The sequence below is a fragment of the Saccopteryx bilineata genome, chromosome 1 (genome assembly GCF_036850765.1).
Source record: "Saccopteryx bilineata isolate mSacBil1 chromosome 1, mSacBil1_pri_phased_curated, whole genome shotgun sequence".
NCBI lineage: Eukaryota > Metazoa > Chordata > Mammalia > Chiroptera > Emballonuridae > Saccopteryx > Saccopteryx bilineata.
In genome coordinates this window covers 301,912,769-301,939,706 of record NC_089490.1, presented here as the reverse complement: position 1 = coordinate 301,939,706, position 26,938 = coordinate 301,912,769, and the positions used below count along the sequence as shown (strand labels likewise).

The 26,938-nt window shown below is 48.5% G+C and overlaps 1 protein-coding gene across 2 annotated transcripts in view; it reads right to left on the bottom strand.

Annotated features, from left to right (window-relative positions):
* Positions 1–26,938, bottom strand: part of ZBTB16 (zinc finger and BTB domain containing 16) — a 187,269-nt gene that overhangs the window by 40,333 nt on the left and 119,998 nt on the right. For both annotated transcript variants that reach the window (XM_066245062.1, XM_066245052.1), the window contains exon 4: positions 16,611–16,697. In XM_066245062.1, coding sequence (XP_066101159.1) covers positions 16,611–16,697 — 87 coding nt within the window. The remainder of the gene's footprint in view (positions 1–16,610; positions 16,698–26,938) is intronic.

The following is a 26,938-nucleotide window of genomic DNA, read 5'->3' as shown; positions in this document are numbered from 1 at the left end:
GAAACCCCAAGTGTCAGCACTGTACCTGCTCCGGGCTCCCTGACCTCACAGGGCCCTGCAGCTCTTAGCCCAGACCCTCACTGACACATGGCCACGGAGGCACAAGGGACAGGATCTCCTACTCGGGAGATTTCCAGGAAAGAGAGGATTATTGTCTGGAAATGACAGAGTTGTGGGTATCCTCAGGGATAGGCAGGGGGTCCAAGCCCAGGGTTCCTGGGTTCTAGGCTCAATGTGTCTCTCTAACTCGTGGTGTGATCCTGGACACAACCCTGACTGTCACTGAGGCTCAGGATCACCCTCCCCGCGCCCTCTGCTCTCACTGGAAAGTCTAGGCGTCCACCAATGTTAGAAGTCTAGATCTTGAATTAGCCTTTCTCAGTCTGAATACACCCCAACACTGGGCCTAGTCCATGGAGAAGCTAATCCTAGGCTCTTCTTTTGGACGGTGGGATGTGGCAGCGTGGTTCACCGTGGAATGAGGCCGGCCCTCTGAGAGTACCCGGGACCCCGCCTCGCACCCAAGAGCATAAAATGGGGAGCCTGGCAGTATCATAGAAGAGGGAGTCCAAGCTGGGGGCCTGCTGAGGTCAGGCCGAGACCTCGCCTCCTGGGCCACCACTCTGGAAACAGGGATCCCAACTCATTTCAAAACAGAAATCCATTTGCTACTCATTCATTTGTCAGAAACCTCAAGTGTGTTCCCCGAGGGAAGGAGGCAGAGAGCCTCTGGGGCCCAAGGGGCAGCTTTCAGATGCAAAGTCTCCCCCTTTTCAATTCCTGTAACTAAAATGAATATGGAAAAGATAATTGCCTTTAAAACATACTTAATACTTGAACGCATTATCTCTACCTGCTGAAAAAGAATGTTATCTGATGGGATCTTCCCCATAAGCTTAATCAAATTGCTATCTTAAAACTCTCTGGAGTCCTGTGAAACAGTAATAGAAAATCCGAGGCAGAAGCAGGAAGCATTTTATATTTGTTTGGTTGAGGGGAATGTGCATCCCATCTGACAATGGGCACTTAGAGACAAAGTCATTTCCAATCTGTAATAGATCTTCTCCTAGTGGGTAGCAGGAAACATTGCAGCTGACCCACACCTGCAATCCCTCTGTTAGGTAACTTTTCCTAATATGTCCGGAGAAGAAAATTAAAAAAGAGAACTCATTTGGGGTTCTCCTTCTATTGAAAATCTTTCTTAGTTGGGACTGGGACACTTAGCATATAGAGATGCTTAACTTGCTGCTTAATTCTGGGTTTCGACTTGGAAAATAAATCCATGCCTGTATTTTCTTGGGCTGCCCAGCCTCCAGGCAGTGCCATTCATTAAGTTAGTAGAGGTAGTAAATTACCCGCCCAGATCTTGCCCAGGGCGAGTGGCCATTTGCAAGGCTAGAGAAAACCAAAAGGAAAGAGCTTCTAAGAAGATCGAATGTGAGAACTGGGTATGTTCCCAGCACCTCAAGCTCACCTAGAACAGCCAAGTAAACATTTGCTTCTAACACACCTGGCCAGCCCGGCCATCCAGTTGACAGAAGCAATGATAGGTAAGAGGTGACAACATGCTGCATATGTCAGTCACTTCTCCTGCCTGCATGTAGTCCCTGGGTGGTCCTCCTATATGAGGCCTGGTCCCCACCAAAGTATGGAGGACAAAGGGAGCATCCCAGTGCTCAAGTTAGGCACTCCAAGTTTACAGAAAAAAACAGACAGGGTCAGGGAGACTACTGGAAAACCATTAAAAAATCACCAAGATACAGGTTTATTGGCATGTAAGTAACATAAAAAGGTATGTGTTGCATACCATTACCTCGTTTTTGTTTAAAAGAAAACTGAATCCTGGTCGTCTGGCTGGCTCCGTGGATAGAGCGTTGCCCGGTGAGCAGATACCCTGGGTTAGATCCCCAGTCAGGGCACACAGGAAAAGTGATCATCTGTTTTTCTCCCCCCATCCTGCCCCTTCTCTCTCTCTTGCCTTCTCACAGCCAGTGGGCTTGACTGGTTCGAGCCTTGCCCCGGGTGCTAAGGATGGCTCCATTGATTGGAGCATCGGCCCCAGATGGGGGCCACCAAGTGGGTCCTGGTTGGGGTACATGCAGGAGTCTGTCTTACTCTCTCCCCTCCTCTCACTTAAGAAAGCGAAAACTGAAAAAGATGGTGGGATTACAGGAGACATTTCTTTAGTTTACATGTGTTTTCTAATTTCTTCACACTAAACACATACTACTTGTGCAAGTGATTCTTTGCTTAGAGCTGGCCCCTACTGTCCCCATCCTGCCCTTGGCAAGAGCGACCCCTCCCAGGCAAGATGAGGGCTGGCTTTTCTTCCTCAGATCTACACAAAAGGCAGCCCCTCAGTCTCCCCCTGACTCTGCGGATGGCAGGGTCACTTTCTCTCCCATTGATGGTCCTGACCTTGTTCTTCCTTCCTCCCCAGTTCTGAAAACAGAGGAATGGGGTATTTGAGCCATCCTTCTTCTTGTTATCTTCTAGGAATAGAATGGTCCCAAAGGCACCATAGCCTCCCACATTGTCTGACCAGTCACTAGTATACAAACCGCTACCTACCTAGAAAAGTCCTGTGATGTAGCAGGTAGAGGGGTAGTGCTGAGTCTGTAAAAACCAGCAACATACCAGGAATTTGTTTTGTATTATAATTCACAAATCATAAAATCCACCCTTATTTTAAAGTATACAATTCAATGGTTTTGAATGTACTCACAAAGTTGTACAAACATCAGCAACACTATCTAATTCCAGAACATTTTCATCACCCCAGAAAGAAACTCCACAAACATTAGCTGTCACTCTCCACCCCCCTCCCAGCCCCCAGAAACTACTAATGTGCTGGGTTTCTGTAGATTCGCCTATTCTGAACATTTCATATAAATAGAATCATACAGTATGTAGCCTTTTGTTTGGCTTCTTTCATGTTGGTGTCAACATCCATTAGGTTGTGTAATATGTATCAGTACTGACTTCTTTTTTATGGGTAAGTAATGGTCCATTGTGTGGATATACCATATTTCTATTTATCTGCTTATCAGCTGATGGATATTTGAGTAGTATATACTTTTTTGGCCTATTATAATTCTTCTATGAACATTCATAGTTCATATGTTCATGCATGCTTTTCATTTTCTTGCTTGAAAATTGCTCTTTAAAAACAAAGTCTTGTTATTAGGTTGCCATTTGCCTCTCTCACATTAAAAAAAGAGTACAGGATATTTAATGATGGTTTAAAAGTACATATCTGAGACTGCCAACTTCTTGAGTTCCCGGTAACTGATAGCTGTCTGTCTTGTCTCTGTTGCACCCCAATCTCACACACATATTTTTACTGCAAAGAATTATTTTGTCGCAAAGTTTTACACTCCTCTGCCCGTCTACCTGGGCTCCATAGTACCCCCACCCTCACCTAGCCCGCCTCACTAGCCCTGCTCATCCTCTAAGCAAAAATCTGAGCTGCAGCACATGAAATATTTAAGCCGCTTTTCTAAATATATACATTATTTAGCCTACAGTCTATAAAATATTCACACTATTTGTCCATCATGCCCCAAACATCTGCATTATTTACAGTAACAATTGTGGAAACATTCACTCATTTTCTGACCTGCGTGGTTCCCCCCCCCCCATTCCTCTGTGTCACTGGTGTGCACAAGCTGTAGAGGCAACAGCGAGTTCTCCTGTTCAAGTCACAGAGCAGGTTCTGGGGGTGCAGGAGACACCACAGTGTCCAAAGTCAGCCAGAACCATATCACACCAATCAGCCCCCATGAGACCAGGGGGCATATATACCCCAGAATTTCAGGGGGGAGCAGTTTTAAATTGTAAAGCTCAGTGACCCATTATTGGGTCATAGCTCCAGGTGTGACCTCAGTCCTCACTTAGGTATAATGAAAATCTCCTGCTACCTCTTCCTCTGTCAGGCCCTTGGTGATCATCTTAGAGGCTGGAATAACAACCTAGGAGAGCTATTGCAACCTGTGACTGCTGTCATGGGCTCACTCCCAAGGCACTGAGTTCTTGACCTGGCATTTATCTGTCCTAGCAGTGGGGATCTGAGGCGCCTGCTGGTGTAGCTGACTTTAAATGTCCAGGATCTCTCTGAGTACCGATTTAGCTACACTTATAGCTTTTTCTTTTAAGAAGTCTTTCTCCATGGAGAGGGGGGGGGGATCAAAGGTGATATCTTTCTTATTTATAGTTAATTTTAAAAATTATATAAATGATACATGCCCTGTAAATAATAATTATATAACAAATACTAAATGATAGTAATTATTACTCAGAAGTGGATAAAGGAGAAAGTAAAACCCTCTATGCCTTGTTATTCCAGCCTCTAAGATGATCACTGTTAATAGATAGACAGCGTTACAGAATCTTATAGGATGGCACCTGCATTTTATATTGAATGGGATCCCACTACATAACCTGTTTTCTCTAACAGGCTTTTATCACCCAAGCATCGCAACATCTTTCCAACTCAGGTGCCATAATTAATAGGTTCCTCACCTTTGGACAGGTAGGTTGTTCTCAATGCTTTGTAATTACATACAATGTTGCAATCAGCATCCCTAAGGGAAGCTGTAAAAATGATACTTTGGTACCTGAAGGCCAAAGCTGGGGTGAAACCCTCACCACGGAGGGTTTCTAGGCATCTGCTGCGCTGTCACAGGAGCTGGCCAGCCTGGTTCTGCACAGCTCTGCCACACACACCCTGAGGCACCCCGCTGCATGTCAAGAGTGACATGAACCCCCCCATCTCCTGGTGGTGTAACTCAGGAGAGGTTTTCCCTTCCTCCTCCCTCCACCTCCACCCCCATCGGGTACCTCTACTTACCCTGCTTCTGTTTTGAATCTCTAAAATAATGTGACAAGTTAATGATGGTACAATTACCTAAATGTTTAACAGACACGTTATCTAAGTGAGTCGGACTGAGATTCCACCCCGCTGACAATAAACATCAATGGTGGAGCAGAAAGTGATAGGCAAATTATAGCAAACCCTGCAATTTCGATGCTATTAAATTTGGAGGAATAACAGCCTTGAGGCTTGTAAACTCTGAATAAAATAGGCCCTTGTGTTTGTCCAACTATTAAATCAAAATGTGAGCAACATCCTAGAAAAAAACAAGACGATTTATGGCCTTTTCAAGTTTCAGTTACACATTGGTTTTTATTAAGTCCTTTCTGTCATCAGGGAGTGGGTGTGTGTGTGTGGGGGGGGTTCACAAGGAAGGAGGGAGGGCAGTGAGAGAGGAAAGAGTAGGGGCTGGGGAGAAGAGCAGAGGGGAGAAGGGAGAACCGTGGGGGTGCTGGGCACGGGAGTGGGGACAGGTGAGTGGGGCCCAGGAGTCAGGGGCTAAGGCTGATGATCCGGACTCTGGTATGAAAACGACGGTGAAAGGGAAGGGGCAGCCCAGAAGGGTGAGGACAACAGGGGCCCCGAAAGTCCCATCGGACTCACCACTGGGGCCTCTGAACTTGAATCTCAGTTTTTCTGCCAAATGAGATGATTCACTGAAGCCCTTCAGAGCCCGCCCCTTGGAGGTGTTGTGATGGCTGTCTCTGCACATCTCTAACAGGCGGCAGTGCTGGGCGCAGGCCAAGTTCTGAACAGTCCTCAGAGATCAAATGCCATCACTCCCCTCAAATTTCTAGAATAGTTATTAAAAGGAAAAAGATCTTCATCTTTAATCCCTTCTTCAGACTCAGGGTGTACTTAGATTTTTATTGAATAACCTTCTAAATAAAGTGCAACAAATACTCATCTACTGCGGAGGAACAGAAACTGCAGGCATCTAAAAATAATAACTGAGGCAGCCACCATGGAAGGCTAAGTGCTTCGCACGCATTATTTTATTTAGTCCTTCGATAGCCGTATATTGTGAATCACGGCTTACAAATGTGAAAGCCGGGGCTGAGAAAAAATGTAGACAGACCATCAATACAAGATCAGGATCTCAGGCTGTGCTGGGATCCACAGAACCCTCCAAACAGTATTTTTTTCTTGCCTAATTCCTATACCCAACATTTGAGAGGCAGATAAAGTCATTTGTCCCATGTCATACAACAAGCCCATGACAGAGCCAGGATGAGAATTTAGTTTTCTCCTCTCTCCTAATTCATTATCATTTCCAAATGTCATGCTGCCCACCCCCCCAACATCAACAACATTCATTGTCATTTCTGCTACGATGGGCAGCTGGTGAAGGCGGGGACCACGTGGGCCCTACAGGCTGCTGTACCCCAACCCCAGGGCTCAGGATTAATGTCCGGCACAGAGCACGTGCTCACAATGTCCACTGGCTGGGTGAGTTACAACCTTTACTAACCAAACCTGCCTGGGGTCAGTTTTCCTCTTCAAATCCCAAGACAGGCACCAACCACCAACCGACCGTCCCAGCACTGCTCAAAGCGGTGACGCCTCACATAAAAAGTGCCAAGGTGTTGGTGGGTGGGGCGTGCAAGGTTGTGAGGACAGTGTGACCATTCTGTGCGACGCAGCCATGGTGGACACAGGGTAGGCTTTGGTTGGTCACACTGTGTCACTGTGGGCTCACCGCTGTAACAAATGCACCACTCTGGAGGGGGATGTTGACAGTGGGAAGGCCGTGCATGAATGGGGCATGGAGGGCCTATGCACTCTGCTCAGTTTTATGTAACAGGAGTAAACTTAAAATTGCTCTAAAAAAATAAAAGTTTTTCCTTAACACAAGCACTTGGGGGCCCCTCCAGAAGGTGGCCCGATGGGCCAGGGAGTCACTGGGGTGACCAGCAGAGAAGGGTGGCTTGTGTGCGCCAGCGGGTGACAGCTGGGCTGTCCTTCCCTGCTCCACAGCAAGCAGCTCCAGCAGAGCCAAGAGCCCTGTGCTGGGAAAACAAAACTATATTAGGCATTAAACACGCCTGTCTAGTAGCAGCGTGAAATGAGGTCAGACGAAGCCTGCATGGCGCGCAGCAGCCCCGCGATGCACGTGACGCTCCTCCCGAGCGCCCCGACATCCCGCCCTCCCGAGCGCGAGCTTCCGCGTGTTCGATTTCTTGGCACACCGTGTGAAACGCTATACAAGCCACCCTTGATATTTATGAAAGTCAAATGCCATTATGTTTTCAGTGAGGAGGTCATACCATCCGGCATGGAGTCCACGTGTCTAGGTGATGACCTTGTCCTCTCCCAAATCCTCCAATACAGGCAGGGGTTCGAAGCTCTCTTTCTCTTTTTTTTTTTTCATGTAGCGTTTTAGGTGAATTAACTTGTTTCTCATCATCTGGCCCATCTCCTTCCCCCGGCCCCTCTGGGGCTGGCACCAGGAGGCTGACCTTGGGAGGAGGGGCCGGGCTGTTGCTGGTTTTCCCTCTGCTGTAGGACAGGGGCCAGCCCCCTGACGCGCCGCTCAGTGCCCGGTGCTGCCCCCGCGCCAGGCCCTGGGCGGGAGAAGAGCAAAGCTGGCAGCCACCCTGAAGGAAGGAATGTTGCTGCTACCCTTCGACTCCCGTCCCCGCCTGCTGCTTCTGCGGCCCCTCCCACGGCCAACCCCCACAGAAGGTCCTCCAAACAAGGACTTCACTTTCTCCTCTGAGCTTCAGAGCCAGAGACTGTCCCTGAAGCTCTTCCTAAGCATCATTAACACATCCGGGATGAGAGAGGGGTAAGCAGGTAGCAAGCAACACCAAGGTGGGGGAACAGTTCTGCACCTTCCAGGGATGTGGTCACACAGCCACACAGTGTGTGCCTGTGTGTGTGTGTGTCCATGTGTGTGCCCTCCGCAGCTGGAAGGCTCCTGGCAAGGCATCTCCTAGCCTCCTTCACGGTGCAAATGCGAGGGCCTGGGAGCAGGGTTCCCTCCAGACCGGCTCCCACCAGAGGGGCGGGCGGACCCCGCAGCACGGCAGCCTGCCCTGGCCTCCAGGTGTGCTAGCTATTTCCGGATGGCAGAACACTCTTGCAGCCAACACAGAGGAGATGAGAGCCAGTCTCTCAACACTGGCATCTGTTTGAATGGCTTCCTGTGTGACACAGGAATGTGGAAATTAAGCAACTTTTTCTAGGCCAGGAAAAGAAAGTCCTTATTTTGTAGTCAGAATGGAGAGAACCTTGGACTGGAAGTAAGAACTTGTGGGTCCTTGTTCTAGTTTGGTTTGTTTGTTCTTAACTGACCCCTTCTTCAAATATGAGCTTTTGAGCCTGGTTCCTTAGGCTGTTAGAGGAGCAGAGTGGACCCCCTGGTCTGCACATTAGGGTCAATGCCCAGGACCCCCTAGGGAGGGGAAACACCATTAAAGCATGGGTTCTGGGGTACAGGAGCCCGAGGCCTACATTCTAGCCGCCCTGGGCTAATCTTCCTTACCTGTCCGGGTTTTAGTTTTCGCTAACAAAGAATAAGGAGGGAAAAAATGTCTACATTTTAGGATTATAGTGAGGCCTTAATGAAATCATAATTTGAAAGTGTCCATTAGAGTATAGGTATCATATTATCTGTTCCCAAGGCAAGTTCACCCTACCTGTTCATTTCCCTCCCAACACTGCGATCTTCAGGAAGGCAGGGGCCAAGATTTGTTCATCATTCTGTACTGGGTTTACCAAGGCCCTCACACAGGGTAGGTACTTTAAATCTTTGGGAATAGGTGGATGAAGAAACGAAGCAGCTGCACTGACTATCCTGATCTGCGGCAGAAGCAAGTCGCCAGCCTGCTGGGCGGACGGGGCAAACTCGGCGCGGGAGCCGAGAGCAGCACTATCTCGTGGCAAGTCTGAGATCTAGTTCAACTGAGTGTTCTAGGACGCTAAGACTTCCCTTAGGCTCCTAGTCCCAGAACTCTCAACTCAGGAATGACTCTCGCCGTCTTGTATCTGCCTCTTCTCCTGACCTGGGCACTTGGAGGGCCCTGGATATAGGAAGGCAGAAGTTCCAGAAAGTCTAGGTTCCTGACGGCCATGGACATGGGTCAGGACATCGGCGGGAGACTCGAGATTCTTGAGCCTTCAAGGACACCAACCAATGGGGTCTCCTCTGAGAGTGCAGGGCACACTCCTGGTGCCCTGCTCAGTGCTGTGCTGAGCCCAGCTCTGCAGCAGGCCTGGTCTCGGTTTATATGTCATCTGTCTGGATATTGGTAGAAGGTGGTCCCCCCTCCACCTCCGGCATTCCAGGCACCAAAGCCTAAAAAAGGAATCTGCTCTGTGAGACTATTCACTGTGCAGAAAAAATTCATTCTTCCCCTCCCTCCCTCCTGTACTCAGATGGCTCCAGTGGCTGCTATTCCTGTGGGCACACAGGGGAAGTAACCTTCAGGGATTCCAGAAGATCCCACCTCCACCTGGTAAAGCAGCTGCACGCCATTCCTGTTCCTTCACCACCATCTCAACCCACCTAGCTCTTCACCCCTCACCGACCCAAGAGGGGGGCACCAGGTTGCCCTCTGAGGCTGCCAACAAAGATCGTGATGATGCAGTGATAAGAACCCCCCCCCCCATCTACTGAGTGTGTGCTCTACACAAGGCTGGCATGGAGTGCTTTATATAAAATACCAAATTAAATTCTTACAATGCCTCTCAGAGGACAGATGCCACCACTGCTCACGTGACAGAGGAAGAAACCAAGGCTTAGAGAAGTTCAGCAACCTGCCCAAGGTCATAGAACTTGAAAGTGATGGGGCTAGCATTTGAATCTAGACAGTCTGATACCAAGTCGCAAGTTCTGGTTGTCACCATGCACCGAAAATCCTAAACTTCATACTTTGACTTCAAGCTTCATGGGGTTTCTCTTTCCTGAAGCCTGCAAGACAAACCTGCCCAGTGAGCAAGGCCCCCTAAGATCATCTCCTCCACTCCCCTGCCTGTGGGCAGCTCCATCTTCCCAGGGGCCATGTGCACACCTGCCTCTCCTTCTCCTTGGGCTCTGGACGGGACCACAAACATCGGCACTGGCCCATCTCCCCATGGGTGTTCCGATCACAGGGAGGCAGCTGCTCTGCGTTCCCCACATATGTATTAAAGGAGTTGAAGTTTCCCTACAGGCCACTCCGTGGCTTCCTCAGTGAGCCCCTCCCCCGCCCACAGGGCGTGCTGAAGACTGATCCAACCACCTAGCGTTCAGCTCAGCAGCCAAGGATCTGCCCTGCACTCCAACTCACGCTGCCCAGTCCTGCCGGTTTCCCCCAGGTCTACTCAAGTCCCAGATGGGGATGTACAGTGGCTTAGACAACGTTATGATTTGTAAAAACCACCCCTAATTAGTTTGACTTTGAATAAAGAGGGTAGTTATTTTTAAATTTATTAACTGCTGCCTGGCCAGAGAAGTTTCCAGATCAAATGACAAGGAGCAGCTATTTCTGTTCAGTGATGCAGCAATTTATATTACTGATTGGTCATTAAAACCTTTGGCACAAAACCACTTGTGTTTCCTGAGCCAAGATAGTGTCCATGTGTCAAATTTCAAACCCAGAGTATAAATTAAGCCATTAATTGTATTTATCAGTTTATCTGGACTTAACTACTTACTAATTTAAGAACTTCCTGATATAGAACCCAAGTTGGAGCAGTGGAGCTTGTGTGTGTGCATATGTGCATGTGTTTTTTCTCACTTTTTATTTTACTGGAAAGTGTAAAACAAATTCTGATGTGTAAACAAAGCACAAGCTTCCCGGGAGCTGCGTAGCTGTTAACTCCTCATTGTTCTGCAACCCAAATGGGTGGGAAGCAGCAGTGATTCGCAATATGTATTTTGTTGTAATATAAAAGGTGCAAAGTGATCTCTGTTTATCTCTTCAATGTCTCTCGCTGTACCAAAACAGAAAACCAAAGTGTGACAACAAAGCCCAGCCCATCCCAACTGCAAGTATGGCCTCGGAGCACCAGCGTGAGCCCACCCAGATCTTGGAGGGAGGAGACGAGGTGGGGGTCACACACACCACAGCAGGAATCTCAGGTTAAGTGGGGTCAAACAGGTCAGATGTGAAGATGACAAGCTTTTGGCTAAAATGGAACTGGAAGTACTTCTAAGTTCACTCTCCAGTGTTAAGAATACCTGTGTGACACACCACCACCCATGATGTAACTCTACACGTCAGCTCTACGAGATGCCCCATATGGCAGCTTGGGCTCGGAACTCCCAGACCCAGTCTGCTTCAGGGAAATTGTATCCTCTCTCAGGAGGGGGACATGAGCATTAGGGTGTTGAGGATTCTTAATTAAATGGGTCATAGGGACCCACAAAAGCCATGCCCAAGTCAGGACCATGAGCTAAACAGTTTCTGACAAGCTCTCTTTAAAGAGTAAATCAATGTGCAGGCAGCTAGGGAGTCGTGGAAAGAGCAACGAAGTTGGAGCTCGCTGCTTCTTAGTGGGTGGCTTCCAGACCTCCATTTACTTGTCTGTTAAATGGATATAATACAGGCAAAGTGTTTTATGAGCTAAGGTATCAGAAATATAAGGTGGCACTGCCATTCCTCTTCCTTTCCTGAGCTCTCTCCCTCCCTGCTCCCCTATTGGCTCTCCGACAACACCTGGCACCCCGTTGGCATTTTCCAGTCCAATAACTTTAGTATGACTTTCAGCATCTTTATAATCAGGCCACCCTTCTATTATGGAGTCCCATTTTTAGAACAGAGATGACAATCAGATTTCAAGTTGTGTTCTTCCAGTGATTATTAGAGAAGTCTGAGGTTCTATCTGGGTTCTGCCGGAAATAGCACAATAGGTGACAAACGGGCTCTGCTGTGTGTCAGGAAGAGCCACCTCAGTGCCACCCCTGCACTGAGAGAAAGGCTCCTGCTGCAGCTGCCCAGGAGACCCCGACCGGTGCACACTAGAAAGTGCTCCTCACCACTGGGAAGCTTGCACATGTCTCACACCCAGGCGGAGAGGGAGCCTGCTGAAAGCATCCGGTCTGGGTCTCTCATCCTTCACTTGGAATCATTTCTTCCACTCCTCCCCCCTTTCAAGAGCTCCACATACTCAACCTAGACATAAAGCCAAAGTAAGGCCGAATGGTCTGAGTCCACCTGTGCTACAAGACAGGTCAGTACCACATTCTTCTTGCAGGTGAGGAGACTTGAAGGACGGAAAGAACAAATAACAAGTCTGGGTTATCCACCTGCTAGAGCAGTGGTGGTCAACCTGGTCCCTACCGCCCACTAGTGGGTGTTCCAGCTTTCATGGTGGGCGGTAGCGGAGCAACCAAAGTATAAATAAAAAGATAGATTTCACTATAGTAAGTTGTTTTATAAAGACTTATTCTGCCAAACTTAGTGAAAATCCGACATAAAGTACTTGGTAAGTAATTATTATTATATGCCTTAACTTGCTGTAACTCTGCTTTATCAATTTTATAAAGTAAAGTTACTTCCCTACTTTATAAATCACCATTATTGTGGAACTGGTGAGTGGTTAGAAAATTTTACTACTAACGGAGATACAAAAGTGGGCGGTAGGTATAAAAAGGTTGACTGCCCCTGTGCTAGATAGTGGAGTTAGAGCCCTTCTTCTAGGCTTCTGACTCAAACTCCAGGCTCCCTCCAATCACACTCGAAACATATACCCTGGTCCTAAGACACATCATGACTTTCAAAGCTGAATTGATACTTAAACTCTAAACACAGGCCAGGAAATCACTAATATCACCAAACTGTATACATAAAAATGGTTAAAGTGCTGAATTTTAGGTTATATATATTTTTCCCACAGTTTAAAAAATAGAGTAATATACCAAAAACCATTAACTGTATACTTTAAACAGGTAAACTATGTGGTATGTGAATTATATCTGAAGAAAGCTGTTTAGTTGGTGGGGAAGGACAAGAGGTGTGTCTGTTGATCACTCCCATAACCCTAGTGAGTCCCAGGCAGACAGAAGGTACTCAGTAAGTGTGGGGGTCTGCTGTGAGCAATAGCCCCCTCTGTGCGCCCCAGGGGGACTATGCCTCTTCCCCCAGCCTGGCTGGGCAGGCAGCTTGCTCCCCGCTACTGCAGAGTTAATCTGGATGGATTGAGTTAAGCTGCTTGGCAAAGCTGGCTCACAGCTCCGTCTCCTCAGCCCCCAGACTGGAGTTCTCAGAGTGGGATGCTCAGTGACACGTCGTCTAGCAATAAGAAACTGGCTAGGACCTTGGGAGACCTGAGTCCTCCCCTGGCTTTCAAGATAACTGACTCTAGAATCCTGACCAAATCATCCGGCCAGGTCACTTTCTCCACAGTGGAGCCAGGCAGGCGCTCACAGGAGTAAGAGCTCACCCAGCAAGCTCTCTCCTCCCACTGCCACGAGCCAGTCCAGAGCCCATGATTCCGGTTCTAGGAGGCATGTTATCCACTCAGGAGAGGTCGATTTTGTGACGGGGCAGGTCAAGGAGATACTGACGGCAATAATTACAATAGCAGCAGCTGACATTGTATGGAGAAACTCCCTTCTCCCGCTACAGTCCCCTGGGGTTGCTCAGTAGCTTGTCTCCAAAGATGACCACCATCCATTCACTCTCCCTACATGTTTGTCATGCCTTTGAGAAAGGGAGTCTAATCGTCCACCCCCAAACCTGAGTCTGGCCTGTACCCCCTTTAACCGATAAAATATGGCAGAGGTGATACTGCATGCTCCCAGCCCAGCTCTTAAAGGGGCCAGCAGTTCTTGTTCCAGACTCCTGGAGCCCAACACTGCCATGGGAGAAGACCAGGCTCTGGAATGGCAGCTGGACATGAGGAGGAGCACTGAGTCGGACAAGAGAGTGGGGAGCTCCCTTGGATGTCCAGCCCAGCCAAGAGCCTGCAAATGACTCCAGGTCGGACACTACCTGACTGCAACCCCATGAGACCCAAAGTGAAAACTGCCCAGTTGAGCAGTCAACCCAGAGCTGCCCGAGATGATGAGACATCGTTGCTTTAATTGGCTGTTGTGCAGCCATTGATAACTGAAACACTACCGTGGTCAATTATCAGCGCGGGAGCCAGGATGATCTGTTAAACACATAAATCATGCCATTCTCCCATTCAAAACCCTATAATGGGCTACTTCCCCCCTTCTCTATAAATGTCTGTGCACATGTGTGTGGTGTGCATATGTGTACGCAGCTTTACTGAGATTCATTCTTGTACTGTACATACAATGCACAATTCATGCTTTTAAAGTACAGCTAATCCTTGACCAGTACAGGGATTAGGGTGCTGACCTCCTAGGCAGATGAAAATCTATGCACAGCTTTTAACTCCCACCAAAACTTAGTCATTCCTCAGTATCAACAAATGATTGGTTCCTGGCCTCCTGCAGACACCAACATCCAGGGACCCTCAAGTACCCTGTATAAAATGGTGTGGATAAGTGCATAACAGTCAGCCCTCCGCATCACAGACTCCCAAACATAGATCAAAAACAGTACATGTGTTTCCTGAAAAAATGTTCACATAGTAAATGGACCTGCACAGTTTGAACCCACATTGTCAAGAGTGACTATGTACAGTTTGACAGCTTCTAATGTATTCAGAGTCATGCGACCATCACCACAACCAATTTTGGAACACTTCCATCGCATGAAAACCCCACACCTATGAGGCATCCCCCCAATATCCTGCCCAGCTTCCCCCACCTCTGGCACTTACTCTTCATCTCTGTCTCTACCAATTTCCTACTCTGGGTGTTTCGTGTAAATAACATCATACACTGTGTGGCCTTTGTGCTCAGCTTCCTTCATGGAGCATATGTGTTTAAGGTTCATCCATGTTGCAGAATGTACCGGTACTTCATCCCTTTCTATGGCTGAATAATACCCCATTGTAAGGAGAACCTCCTTTCTGTCCTTCTGTTTGTCCATTCATCATCAGCGGGTAGACACCAGGTTACCTCTACCAAACTTCTGGCTATTATGAATAATGTGGCTATGAAAGTTCATGCACAAGTTTCTGTGTGATTGCATCTTTTCAGAGGGGCACGGCTCTGTCACATGGTAACTCTGCTTAACTCTTTGAGAAACTGCCAGGCATCTTCCAAAGTGGCAGCAGCACCTTTCATTTCCACCAGCGGCATGTGGAGGCTCTGACATCCCCACGCCCTCGCCAACACACCTTCCTGTTTGTATTTCTATTGTGGCCACATCCTAACGGGTGTTAGCGGTGTCTCCTCCTGATTCTGATTTGTGTTCCCTGATGGCTCATGGTGTCCGGCTTCACTCTGTGTGCTCACTATTTGTGTATTTTATAAAATGTCTAATTCAGATCCTTTGCCCATTTTTAATTTCGGTTATTTGTATTTTTAGTATTGAGTCATAGGAGTGCTTTATATTTTATAACTACAAGTCTCTCATCAGATGTAAGATTCACTCCCTCACTTTCAGACTCTGCTCAGATGTCACTTTCTCAGAGAGGCCTTTCCGGACCACGTGATCTTAAATACCACTTTTCTCCCTCTCACTCTCTACCCTTATCCTGCTTTATTTGTTCTTACTAGCACTTATAACCTGACATTATATTATATACTTATTTGCTTATACTCTCTCCTTATTAGAATGACAGTTCCACTAGAAATGCTGTCTGTCTCCTATGTCACTCACCTTAAATGGCCCAACAGTGCCGGGAACATTGTAGGAACTCAAATAGTATTTATTAAATTAAAGACATCTACAACTATGTATTGAATGCTTATTGTGAGACCAACACTACGCAAAGCACTTCATATAAATTATCTTATTTAATCCCTACAACGCTATATGCTATGAGGTAGGCGTTATTACTTCACTTTTCTAACAGATGAGAAAGAAACCCAAGTTCAGAGAGTCTGAGTAACTTATCCACGGTCCTGCAAATAGTAAGTGGCAGAGCCTGGATTAAGCCCAGGCAGAATCAGTCGTAACCATCCTGTCTTCATCACTCACTTAGCCAAGTCACTTTCCCTGCGTTAGCATCGGCGTCCTTGTCTATGACATGCGAGTCACCTCCTACCTTATAGAGTTAATTGAAAGTTTAGCCAAATGACATCCGAGATAGCACTGAGAACTGTGCCTGGGACACTGTGAACACTGAGTAAGCGTGAGGTGCCCGTGCTGCTGCTGCTGCTGAAGATGACGATGCTGATGAGGAGGAGGGTGGAGTTGGCGCTGAGGCTGTGACATCAATATTTTGAAATCAAATGAAGCGCTATCGTTGGTTGTTGATATAACTCAAACACATTCTGTGGACAGGTTGCTTCCTCTTAGACAATGACTCCACCCTTGCAGAGGGCGAACCTGCCCACTGCAGCCACATAAGATTTCAGAGTTAGTCATACCAGGTACAAGAGGTTTCCAGCCCCTTCAGACGGAAGGGCTACTGAGACAGCATTATGGACTAAGTCCTCAACAAGAGTACTGGAGGTCTCTGCGAAAATGGGACCTCAGCAACCTGTTAGGGACAGAGGTCTTGGCTTAGCGCAGGGCAGCTGTTCTGATGGGGCAGAGTCATAGCTGCCCAGCCAGCCCCACATGCAGGAGGAACTGAACCTGGTGCAGCCATCCCCACTCACACCTGCCCCAGGAAATGATTCAATATCACTTTGCTGAAAGGGGGTGCCACCAAGATACCTCACATCCAAGGGCCATCACCTTGTGGAGGACCCACAGAATGGGAATCAAAATCAACTCACCAGAATGGGTCTGCCTGTGTGTCTCCAGGGCGTCCTCCTTCGAAAACTGGGCACCGCACTGATCGCAGACAAAGGCTTTGGCACCCGCTGAAAGAGAGGGGAGGCGGTTACTTATTCCCAAGAGTGACAGTCCATTAGAAGGTGGGTCCTTGGCCAAATTCGTGCAGGTGGGCCTTGGGGAAGGGGGACAAACACCTACAAAGAGAGTCAGGGAGGGTCTAGGACCCACCCCAGCAGCCAGCCCAGATCCGATTTCAACATGTGATTACCTACTCAATGACCTCCAAATGCCCCCACCTAGGGCTCTCCCAGAGAGAAGGGGGCACAAACTCAGAATAACCAAGACAAACAGAGATGGGCTCCAGATGAGATGCCCCAGTAAGAAGGGGCCTTTGTGGGGCTGGTTCCAGGTGAGAGATGAAAAGAAGTGAATGATACAATGAGGAGACATGTGCTCTGGTGCCCAGATTATACCTTATGGGATAAAAGGAATTACTGACATACCTATACTTGGATAAACCCCTAACTCAATGTGTCCAAACTAAACCCAAGCCACCTCCTACAGCTGACCATTTAAAACACCTGAACGGGCCCTGGCAGGCTGGCTCAGTGAATAGAGCACTGGGCTGGCATATGGATGTCCCCAGTTTGATTCCTGGTCAGGGCACGCAAATTAAGTGACCATCTGCTCCTCTCCCCCTCCCTTTCCCCTTCTCTCCTTCTTCCCCTCTTGCATCTAGTGGCTCTATTGATTCCAGCGTTGGCCCCAGGCACTGAGGATAGTTTGGTGGGTTCAAGCATGTCAGCCTCAGACACTAAAAATAGCTCAGTTAATTCGAGCATTGGCCCCAGACATGGGTGGATCTCAGTTGGGGTGCATGTGGGAGTCTATCTCTCTAGCTCCCCTCCTCTCACTGAGAGAGAAGGGGGTGGAGGGGAAGGAAGGAAGGAGGGAGGGAGGAAGGAAGGAAAGAAAGAAGGAAAACATCTGAATGACTCCTGACTCCCTAGGACCTTCAAGGTAAAGCCCAAACTCCTGCCGATGACAAACGCTTCTTGACATGCCTATCATTCCTGCTCTGTGTCTCCTTCCTCACTCTTGCTCCCTAGTCTCCAGCCCTACTGAGCTGCTCTGGCCCCCTGGAGGACCCATGGCTTCCCTCTCTGCAAGGTTTCTGTGCCTCCTCTGCCTCTGACATCCTTGGCCCCTCTCCCTGGCCCCACAGGACAGCCAGCCTCTATTCATCATCTACACATCAGCTTCCTTACCCTCACTGCCCTGTCTGGGGGAGGGAGCCCTCCCTTTTGCTTCCAGAGCACCTTTTGCAGTCCAGGCCATAGCCTCACTACACTCTCTTACAAATGCCTGTGGACCTGTCTCCATCTCTGCACACACTGTCAGCTTCTGCAGAGAGAGCATGGGGAGAACATTATCCCATGCACAGCTGCACCTGCCCAGGCTCTACTAGGGATCTTCACTGTACATATTTGTAAAATAAACTAAATCAATTCAATGTAATTCTATTCTTTTTAAAATTTTCTTTTATTTTTATTTATGTAGTTATGTATGTATGTATGTATGTATTTTTCCGAAGTTAGAAGCAGGGAGGCAGTCAGATTCCCACATGCGCCCAACCGGGATCCACCCAGCATGCCCACCAGGGGGCGATGCTCTGCCCATCTGGGACATTGCTCTGTTGAGGTCAGAGCCATTCTAGCTCCTGAGGCAGAGGCCACAGAGCCATCCTCAGCGCCAGGGCCAACTTTGCTCCAATGGAGCCTTGGCTGCAGGAGGGGAAGAGAGAGACAGAGAGGAAGGAGAGGGGGAGGGGTGCAGAAGCAGATGGGCACTTCTCTGTGTGCCCTGACCGGGAATCGAACCTGGGACTTCCACATGCTGGGCTGACACTCTACCGCTAAGCCAACCGGCCAGGGTCTAAAATTTCTTTTACTTTTTTAACTGAATTTATTGGGCTATAGATTTAGGTGTGCAACTCAATAAAACATCATCTGCACACTACATTGTTTGCCCACTGCCCTAAGCAAAGTCTCTTTTGTTCTCATTTCCTTCTCCTCATCCACTGCCCACTTCCATCTCCCTCTTTCCATCTGGCTATCACCACACCGTTGTTTGTGTCTGTGTCTACATGTGAGATATGTGTGTGTGTGTGTGTGTGTGTGTTTACAATATATTTATATATTTATATATATTACACATGGTTTCTTTTTGCTTTGAATGAACTAAATCAATTCAGTGCAATTCAATTTCATAAACTCCTTTAGAATCACTATTTATGAGGCTCAAAGCAACAATGTCACAATGTCAAGGTGAACAGAATTCTCCACTGCTTGCTAATAGTCGCCAAGCCTCCAATATGTTATTTCATCAAGGGAGCACCTGTTGTAAGCCTTGGCAGTTTTCTTCTGAAATGTTTTCTAGATGAATCTCTTCCACTGCATTTTGAACATCACTTCCCCTATCCAGGTCCTTGTGGGGTCGTGCTTGGAACACCCGAGGACTCGAGGACGGGTTGCTACACACCACCTGCCCTCTGACCCAACCAACAGATGCAAGTTCCTTGAAGACTACTGGGTTCTCCTCATACTTCCTTGTTCCAGAAACTACAAGGGTCACAGCTGGCACTGATTCTCAATACCCCTCATTGGCTTCAAGGACCTCCATGGTCTGAGCTAGCGAGGGGCCCAGCTCCGTGGGGAGTTGCCTCCACAGGCCCTCTGTGAGCGCCACTCGACCCTCCTGGCGTCCGAGTCTCTGGGCTCGGGTCATGACAGGTTCTCACTCCTCTGTTTCAGTTCCATTCTACTTTCAAGACACTGAGCTCTCCGCCCCACTGCTCTGCCCTTCCCGACCTGCCACTGCACTTTGTTCCTTCAGTATTACGTCTTCTAGCACATCTTGAAGTATGCCTGTGTTTCAGTTTTGTGTGGGAGTTCATAAGAGACAGAATTACTTCCTACACCTATTGTAACGGAAAACAGTCTAGTGGTGTTTTCAAAGCGTCTCAGGTTTCCTGAGGTTTTATCACACACTGAAGGATACTAAGTATTTAAGAAGTATCATTCCACTTGAGAACCTTTTAAATGCCACTTAGCATATGAAAAAACTCAAGCTCAGGCTGGTTAAGTAGTTTGCCCAGTGTCACAGGGTGGGTGACCGCAGAGGTGGACTCAAAGCCAGGCAGCCAGACACCGGAGACCTTGCCCCTCAGCCCTGAGCCTCTCAGCCTCCTGGGGTTCCACCTGCAAAGATGCTGTGATAAGATGGTGAGCACTGGGCTTCCTGATCTCACATCCAAAAATAAAAAGTAAAAATCCAATCTACCTTTGTGTACATCCATGTTTTGTGTAAAATTCTATTTGGAAAAGTGGTTCCACTACCCTTTAAAATTTTTAAACTCTGCCTTGGAGTATTAGCACAGTCTTAAGGACTAAAATTCAGACTGTAAGTTGTACCATTATAGACTTCGATTAAACACCAATAATCAGTCCTTAACCAGTGAAGGGTGTAAGGACCCTGGAGTGGATCTAGGATGTCAGGTCCTGTAAGGGCCCTGACCTTGTCTATATTCCTCATGACAAGCCGGATATACCTTAAGTAGGTGCTCAATAAATATTAGTGGACTGACTCAATGAATGAGTGATAATGTCCCCTAGGAAAGATATGAAATCACTATTCCTTAAGTGTTTCAAAAGCAGGTATTGTCATTTTTTTTTTTTAGGTGGCTGGAGTTTAATTCTGCCTGTAGGCAGGGAAAGTAGCATGATTCTCCTGGGCTTCCCTTCAAGCTGCAGGGCACCCCTTGGGGCTACAGATCTATCAGGGGACTTACAGAGCTTTGAAGAAAGCCAAGAGACTGGTGTCTAAGCAGTGATACTGTGTCGCAGAGGCGGCAGCCAGGACCACTGTTCATCTATTTAATACTGGAGATACAGCATCAGCCGCAAAGAACAGACAGGGCCAGAGAGGGGAGCCTGGGGCAAGGAGGCCCAGCCCTTCCCAAAGAGAGCACAGCCTCCACCCCCAGTCCCAAATCATTAGCCAGAAATGATTTTCCGCGGGTCTGTAAGGGATCTGATTTCACTGTATTTCTTCTTTGCTTCTACCAGTTCTCAGGCTCCCTAAGGAAGAAGGGGGAGCAGGCCCGAGGGGGGAAGTGGGGACTAGAAAGGGAAGGGCGCCCTGGGACTCACCACGGTGTGCAGCCCTGCTCTGGGGTGAGGAGGACTAGAAAGGGAAGGGCGCCCTGGGACTCACCACGGTGTGCAGCCCTGCTCTGGGGTGAGGAGGACTAGAGAGGGAAGGGCGCCCTGGGACTCACCACGGTGTGCAGCCCTGCTCTGGGGTGAGGAGGACTAGAGAGGGAAGGGCGCCCTGGGACTCACCACGGTGTGCAGCCCTGCTCTGGGGTGAGGAGGACTGAGCACCTCAGCTTCAAAGGGATGTGGCAGGAAGAGTTCTTAGAAAACAGTCATCGATGTGGCTGCCTCAGCATCTGCTTTAATGATGGAGAAGCAAAGAGAAAGGAAGCAGGGCAGGTAGGAAATAAAGGGCCGGATGTGTTCAGATAAGTTCAGATGAAGATGCAACAGATTAGCACACACTATCTCGGCAAGCAAGGGTGCTGGCTTTGGGCCCAAGCCTGACCACATCTGGTTGTCCTCAAAGTCTCCCCACTCTGTGCCCGCCCTGCTGAAGTCACAAAATCGAGCTGAGTGTGAGTAAGTCCCCTGTCCTCAGTTGCTTCGGTCAAAACGTCCATCACACGACAAAACATGGACATCAGCTCCCACACATAAAGGCCAAGTACCCCTCCACCTCAACTCCAACTCCCCCACCCCCACCCCGGGTGAGCCCCACAGCAAAGACAGGCGGTTCCAGGATACAAAAGCCAAAAAGAAAGGCAGAAACCTTCCTCTCCCAAGGAGGCACGCACCTCTAAATTGTCTCTGTAATGGCTGGCTCAGAGGCAGAAATATTTGGCAGCCCTGAAATTAAAAGTGATAAATTTCCTTGCCAAGCTTTGATCGATAATAGAGGCCTCATGAGTTAATCAATAAGACAGTCTCTGCCTGTTTACTGTGCATATGTTGTTCACTACTGCCTTCGGTATGATGTCAGGTTTGCATTCAAAGCAACTCAAGTGTGTATAAGCCCACATGGCTATTCCCAAAATGCATTATGGTGACATCACTCAGCCACTGATACATCTATAAAGCATCACTAAAGGAGGGGTGAGGGAAGCCAGGAGGTCATGCCAGTTAAACACGATGGGTACATACGGACCGATCAGCAACGTTTACCCCATACAGTATTTTCTGGGGCTCATCTTGGGGTGGAGAGAATTGCAGGGCACAGCTCAGGGACGGCCACCCCTCATTACATCCTTCCTGTATACAGGGTTTTTTTGTGGGTGTCCAATAACTATTTTCCAAGGGGGAATTATAGTGAATGCACAAAAGAGACAAATCCCTGCCCTCAGGGAGCTTACATTCTAGAGAGGAAGGCACAACTTAAAAAGTAACAGAAGTATAGAAAAGGTGGTGATAAATGATGAAAAAAAAAGAAATCAAGTGGAGAGGGATCAGAATGCCAGGGGCTGCTACATTACGTGCATGCTCACGGGAGACCGCACCGATGGGCTGACGTGCGAGTGAAGACAGCAGGCGGAGGGCCAGGAAGCAATACCACTGCGCAGGGCAAAGCCCATTCCAGGCAAAGGGAGGGCGAGGGGCCAGCTGGTGGGAGCGCGGCCAGCTGGGAAGCGTGAGAGATGGAGTCAAGGAAGGCGAAGGGTTGCAGGGAGAGAAATTAAGTAGCAAAGAGGGAGAGCCATAGGATGAGGGGGCTAGACCCTTGCACTCCTCCCTGGTGATGACGGGTCTCAGTGAAATAAAGGAGACAACAGCCAGAAGGGAGCTGAGTCCCAGGCCTGGCTGTGGACATCACACACATCATCACACACCCCTTTTCCCAGTCTGTAAAATGGGAAGACACATCTGTCTGCCTTGCTCAAGGTTGTTGTAAGAATAGAAGGAGATAATGAATACGAACAAACATAAAACTCCTTGTCAATCCTCAAGCACTCTGCAGATGAAAGAAATCGCTGATGTTATTTCTATCTCAAGAAGCAGCAGAGTGTGGTTAAGCACTCAGGATTTAGGTCAGACAAATCAGGGTTCAAATCCCAGCCAAGCTAATTTCTAAGGGCCTGTCACTTCATCTGGGAAATGGGAACAGCAAGAGTAAGTTCCTCAGAGGGTTGTATCAAGGTGGGTGAACTGCTTGGGATGATGTCCAGGGAGCAGATACACAGAACCAGGTAGTAGTAGCTCTCATCATCGCCAGTCAGGCTTGGGGTCATGATTCCTTTAACTAACTCCTTTGTGCAAAGTATGATGGATTTTACTGAAATTCAACGTACAGTTATTTCGGGGTCATTTATATTGTGCAAAGTAAGCCTCACATTTGCAATGACATATTTCACTATAATCTCACATACACACCTTGTTCCTCTGATTTAAAGGTGAGTAATTGTCTTGTTAGGGGAAACCAGGAATATCTGTCACAGAACCAACTTATCAGTATTGGCAGCTACTCAGTATCCGGCTCTTAACCCTCCCCAGACGAGCCCAGGAGCCTCAACCTGCAGTCTGTGCAGCGGGCTCTGCCCCGTGGGCCCCAGATTGTAAGCTCCATGAGAAGAGGGCCGGTGTCTCTCTTGTCCTTTACCACATCCCCAGTGCTTTGCTCCGTGCTGCATGTTCAGTGTGTGTTCACTAAATGCCTGATAAGCAAAGAAACCCTCAGCCCAGTTCCCATGTATGGAACTGACCAGGGAAGAGGGCAGTGGCCATGCAGGGCACCGCCAGGTTGTCCCCTAGGGGGTGGCAGAGTCCTTATTCTACATACTCTGGCAGTTGTGGAGAGAAGAAAGGGAAGGCTAGGAAGTGGGGCTGTGTGCCCCTCTGAGCAAGAGCTCCCTTCCATCAGCCCTCTGCTCCCCCCCAGACGCCCAGGACTCACCCTGCAGCAAAGAGGCCGCCCCTCCCTCCCATACACTCAGGAGCCGCCTATCCAAGGAGCCCTCCGGCAGCCAGAGTGGACCCCCAGCTCGCGGCGGAGGTCTGCTGATCGACCCCCACTCCCAGCCCAGCCCAGACACTAAATTTATCTGAGAGTCAGTGTTAAGGAGACAGACAGACATCTTTGCTCCTGCCAGTCTCCAAGGGATTCTGCAGGTGAGGGCTCAACGATGTCTTAAGCACTACAACTAGGGGGAACAGGAGCTGCTTAACAACTCCGAATTTCCAGACCTCTGCTTCTCCCCTTTCTCCCTGACTTACTGATGCTTCCAGAAAGCCAGCAGGAGCTAGAAGAAGGAGGTGGGTTCATCGCAGGATAAAGCTGGTGAATAGAAGGGAGGCACACGGAGGCTGGAGCAGTCTAAGGCCTCCTTGTGTGGAAGCCACTCTCCCTCTGGGCTGAGAATCACCCCTACTTGCAGGAACCAAAGGAGGGACAGGCCAGGAAAGCACTCTCAGAGCCATAAAGCTTTTTCTAAGCGGCCAGCATTCCAAGGACAACAGAGCCGAGAGGCAGCGAGCCTCGGGCTCCAGCAGGCCCTCCCTCGCCACCTCTGGCCGCTCCTTCTTGGCAAAGGAGCCACTTGCCTTCCTCCCCACTTGCCTTCCCCTCCAGAAACGAGCCAGGGCTGGAGGGGGTCCCCAGCACCTGGGGAGGGAGTCGATGCCAAACATCATCAGATGTAGGCTGGTGTCTCTCTAAAGTCAATATGGCAGAGACCAATGAGACAAGAAAAACAATTCAAAATCCCTCCCTTTCTCCAAAATCTCTCCCGCCCCTTCCCCCCCTCCATTCTAATAAGAAGGGGGAGGGAGAGAAAGTAACCACTGAAAAAACACCTAACATTTGCCAGCCTCTAATGTTGAGTAATGTGTCCTTTTCTTTTAATTCCTTGAGATTTTAAAATAAACATCTTGAATGTTCTGATGAGATATGCATGCCTGCTTACATAAGGAAGTACAGAGAGTACCAAAACAGCAGACCCAAAAAAAGCATAAGCTGTCAGAACAATGAGTACAGACACGGGCATTTTACAACGGGCCGCGGTGTACAGTTTTATTTACAGTACCTCTTATCAGACAGAGAACAGCGCGCTGGCTGCCAGTTCCAAAGGCCAGCACTGCGTGTTCTCTTCACTCAAGGAGAAGCGTGCTCCCCGAGAGGACGGGCGGGCGTGCTCTCGCCTCGCTCGCTCTCCCTGCATCACAAACTTAAACTGAGTGGAACCAGGAGCTCTGGGAGGCTGACACGCATCCAGGGGACGGAAATGTAAGAGGGAAAGCAGGCGGACAGGTGTGGGTTGCATAGGAAACAACCCGCCTGGTCAACCGGCCAGGGAGATGGTTTGAGGGTAGTTACACCTGAGACAGAAGTGAGAGAAAGGTCCTGGGGCCTGGCCTCACTGTGGCAGGAGGGTGGGTGGACTAATTATGCAGGGCCTTGATCAAAGGGAGGACTGAGAAAGCCTCTAGGACAGCACCCCCACCCCCCGCCCGAGGCAACAGAGATAGGGGAATAACCCGGGACTGCCAGCAGCAGGGGTTCAGATCTTTATAATCAATTTCCCACCAATTATCTGGTAAGTGGCCGGACACCCCACATTTGGTGAAATGTCCATTCCATGGAAGATAAGACCTTGGAGTGGATCAAAAGGCAGTGCTAAGGCATCTCTAGTGAGGGAGATTTTTTATACCACCAAATAATCTCATTCACCCAGAAGGTTCCATGCTGCTCTGGGGCCCTTGGCTTTCACGGGATCCTGGGGTCCTGCTCTCATGTCCCCCAGAGAAAACAAATATGGCAGCTCAACTCTCAGCCCAGAGAGTCCTGGAAGGCTCCTCTGTTGCCCCTTTTAGCACCAGCAGTGACTCAGGAGGCTTAGAAACACAGTTCCTGGTCTGTACAAACATGTACCCTGACTACACAACTGTGCACAAGAAGTTAAGAATCCTTCAGTCAAACAGACCTGGATTCAAGTTCTGGTTCTACCATTTTTACCACCCTGAGCAAGCTAATTATCTTCTCTGGGCCTATTTTCTCCCCTGTAAAGTCAGGCACACAGTAGCTACTTCACAGAGCTGAGTAGTGATTAATTTCAAAAGCATGTGGAAAGTCCTTGACACCATGCCGGGCATGCAATGACTGCTCAGGAAGTGCTAGTTATCATTAAGATCATCATTACCACTACTTTCTCCCCTAATGCCAATGTCCGAGAGCCATGCAGACATCAAATGAATGCAATAAACATAGCACTTAAATATTCTTGCCACCCCAGCCAACACATAAAGAGAAGAAGAAGGGAGGAAAGCCGTCCGCTTTGGACAAGTCTCCGGCAGACTTTCTCTAGGGAGAAGACAAGAAGGGCAGGCGACCCTGATGGCTGTGCACCTCTAGGAAACCTACACACGTAAAGACATGGCCAATCACCCTGCCATGATGGGAGAACAAGACAGAAATGACACTTCTTGGTTAGAGCATGGTCCCGAAGCGTAAAGGTTGCTGGTTCGATTCCTGGTCAGGGCACATACAGGAACGAATAGATGTTCCTCTCTCTCTCTCTCTCTCTCTCAACAAAATAAACATTAAAAAAAGAAAGAAATGACACCTCTCCAGTCACCTCCCAACACTCATGGCCAAGTTCTGATGGCATTATCATCTTCCTACTGAGATGAATACACAAGCTTATTTCAAATAATACACAAGTAGGGTGGTAAATTTGTTGCCGTGAAAATGGCAACACACAAATATTCCTGAGGTCTAAGAGTACTGTTCTGGAGGTTCCCTTACCACTGCCTTCTATCCGTTCCATCCCCCATCCACTGCCACGACTGGCTAATTGAGGTGTGGTGGTAATCAATGCAATGGCACAACAGAGTCTCTTACAATGGGCATGTCAGCCCCCACAGAGATGGACAGACAACCTCCAGACATGCTGGTCCAACTCGGAGCCTCCTTTGGTGAAGTCCTACAGTGGCTTTGGGGTCCTTCCCTCACATGAGGTAAGACCCTGGCCTCACTTCTGTCCTAAAAATGGAATTGTTAATCCTCACAAGACAGTTTAAGCAAGAACCTATATGAAGTTTCCAGCACATACTAGGTGCTCAAAGAGTTATTATGATTATGAAATAGTTTTACTTTATCAAGGTCATAAGGTCCAGGAGGAGGCTAGCTTCTGATCAGAGCCTTCAAGAACTCCAGCCCGTGACATTCCTGCGCCACAGTT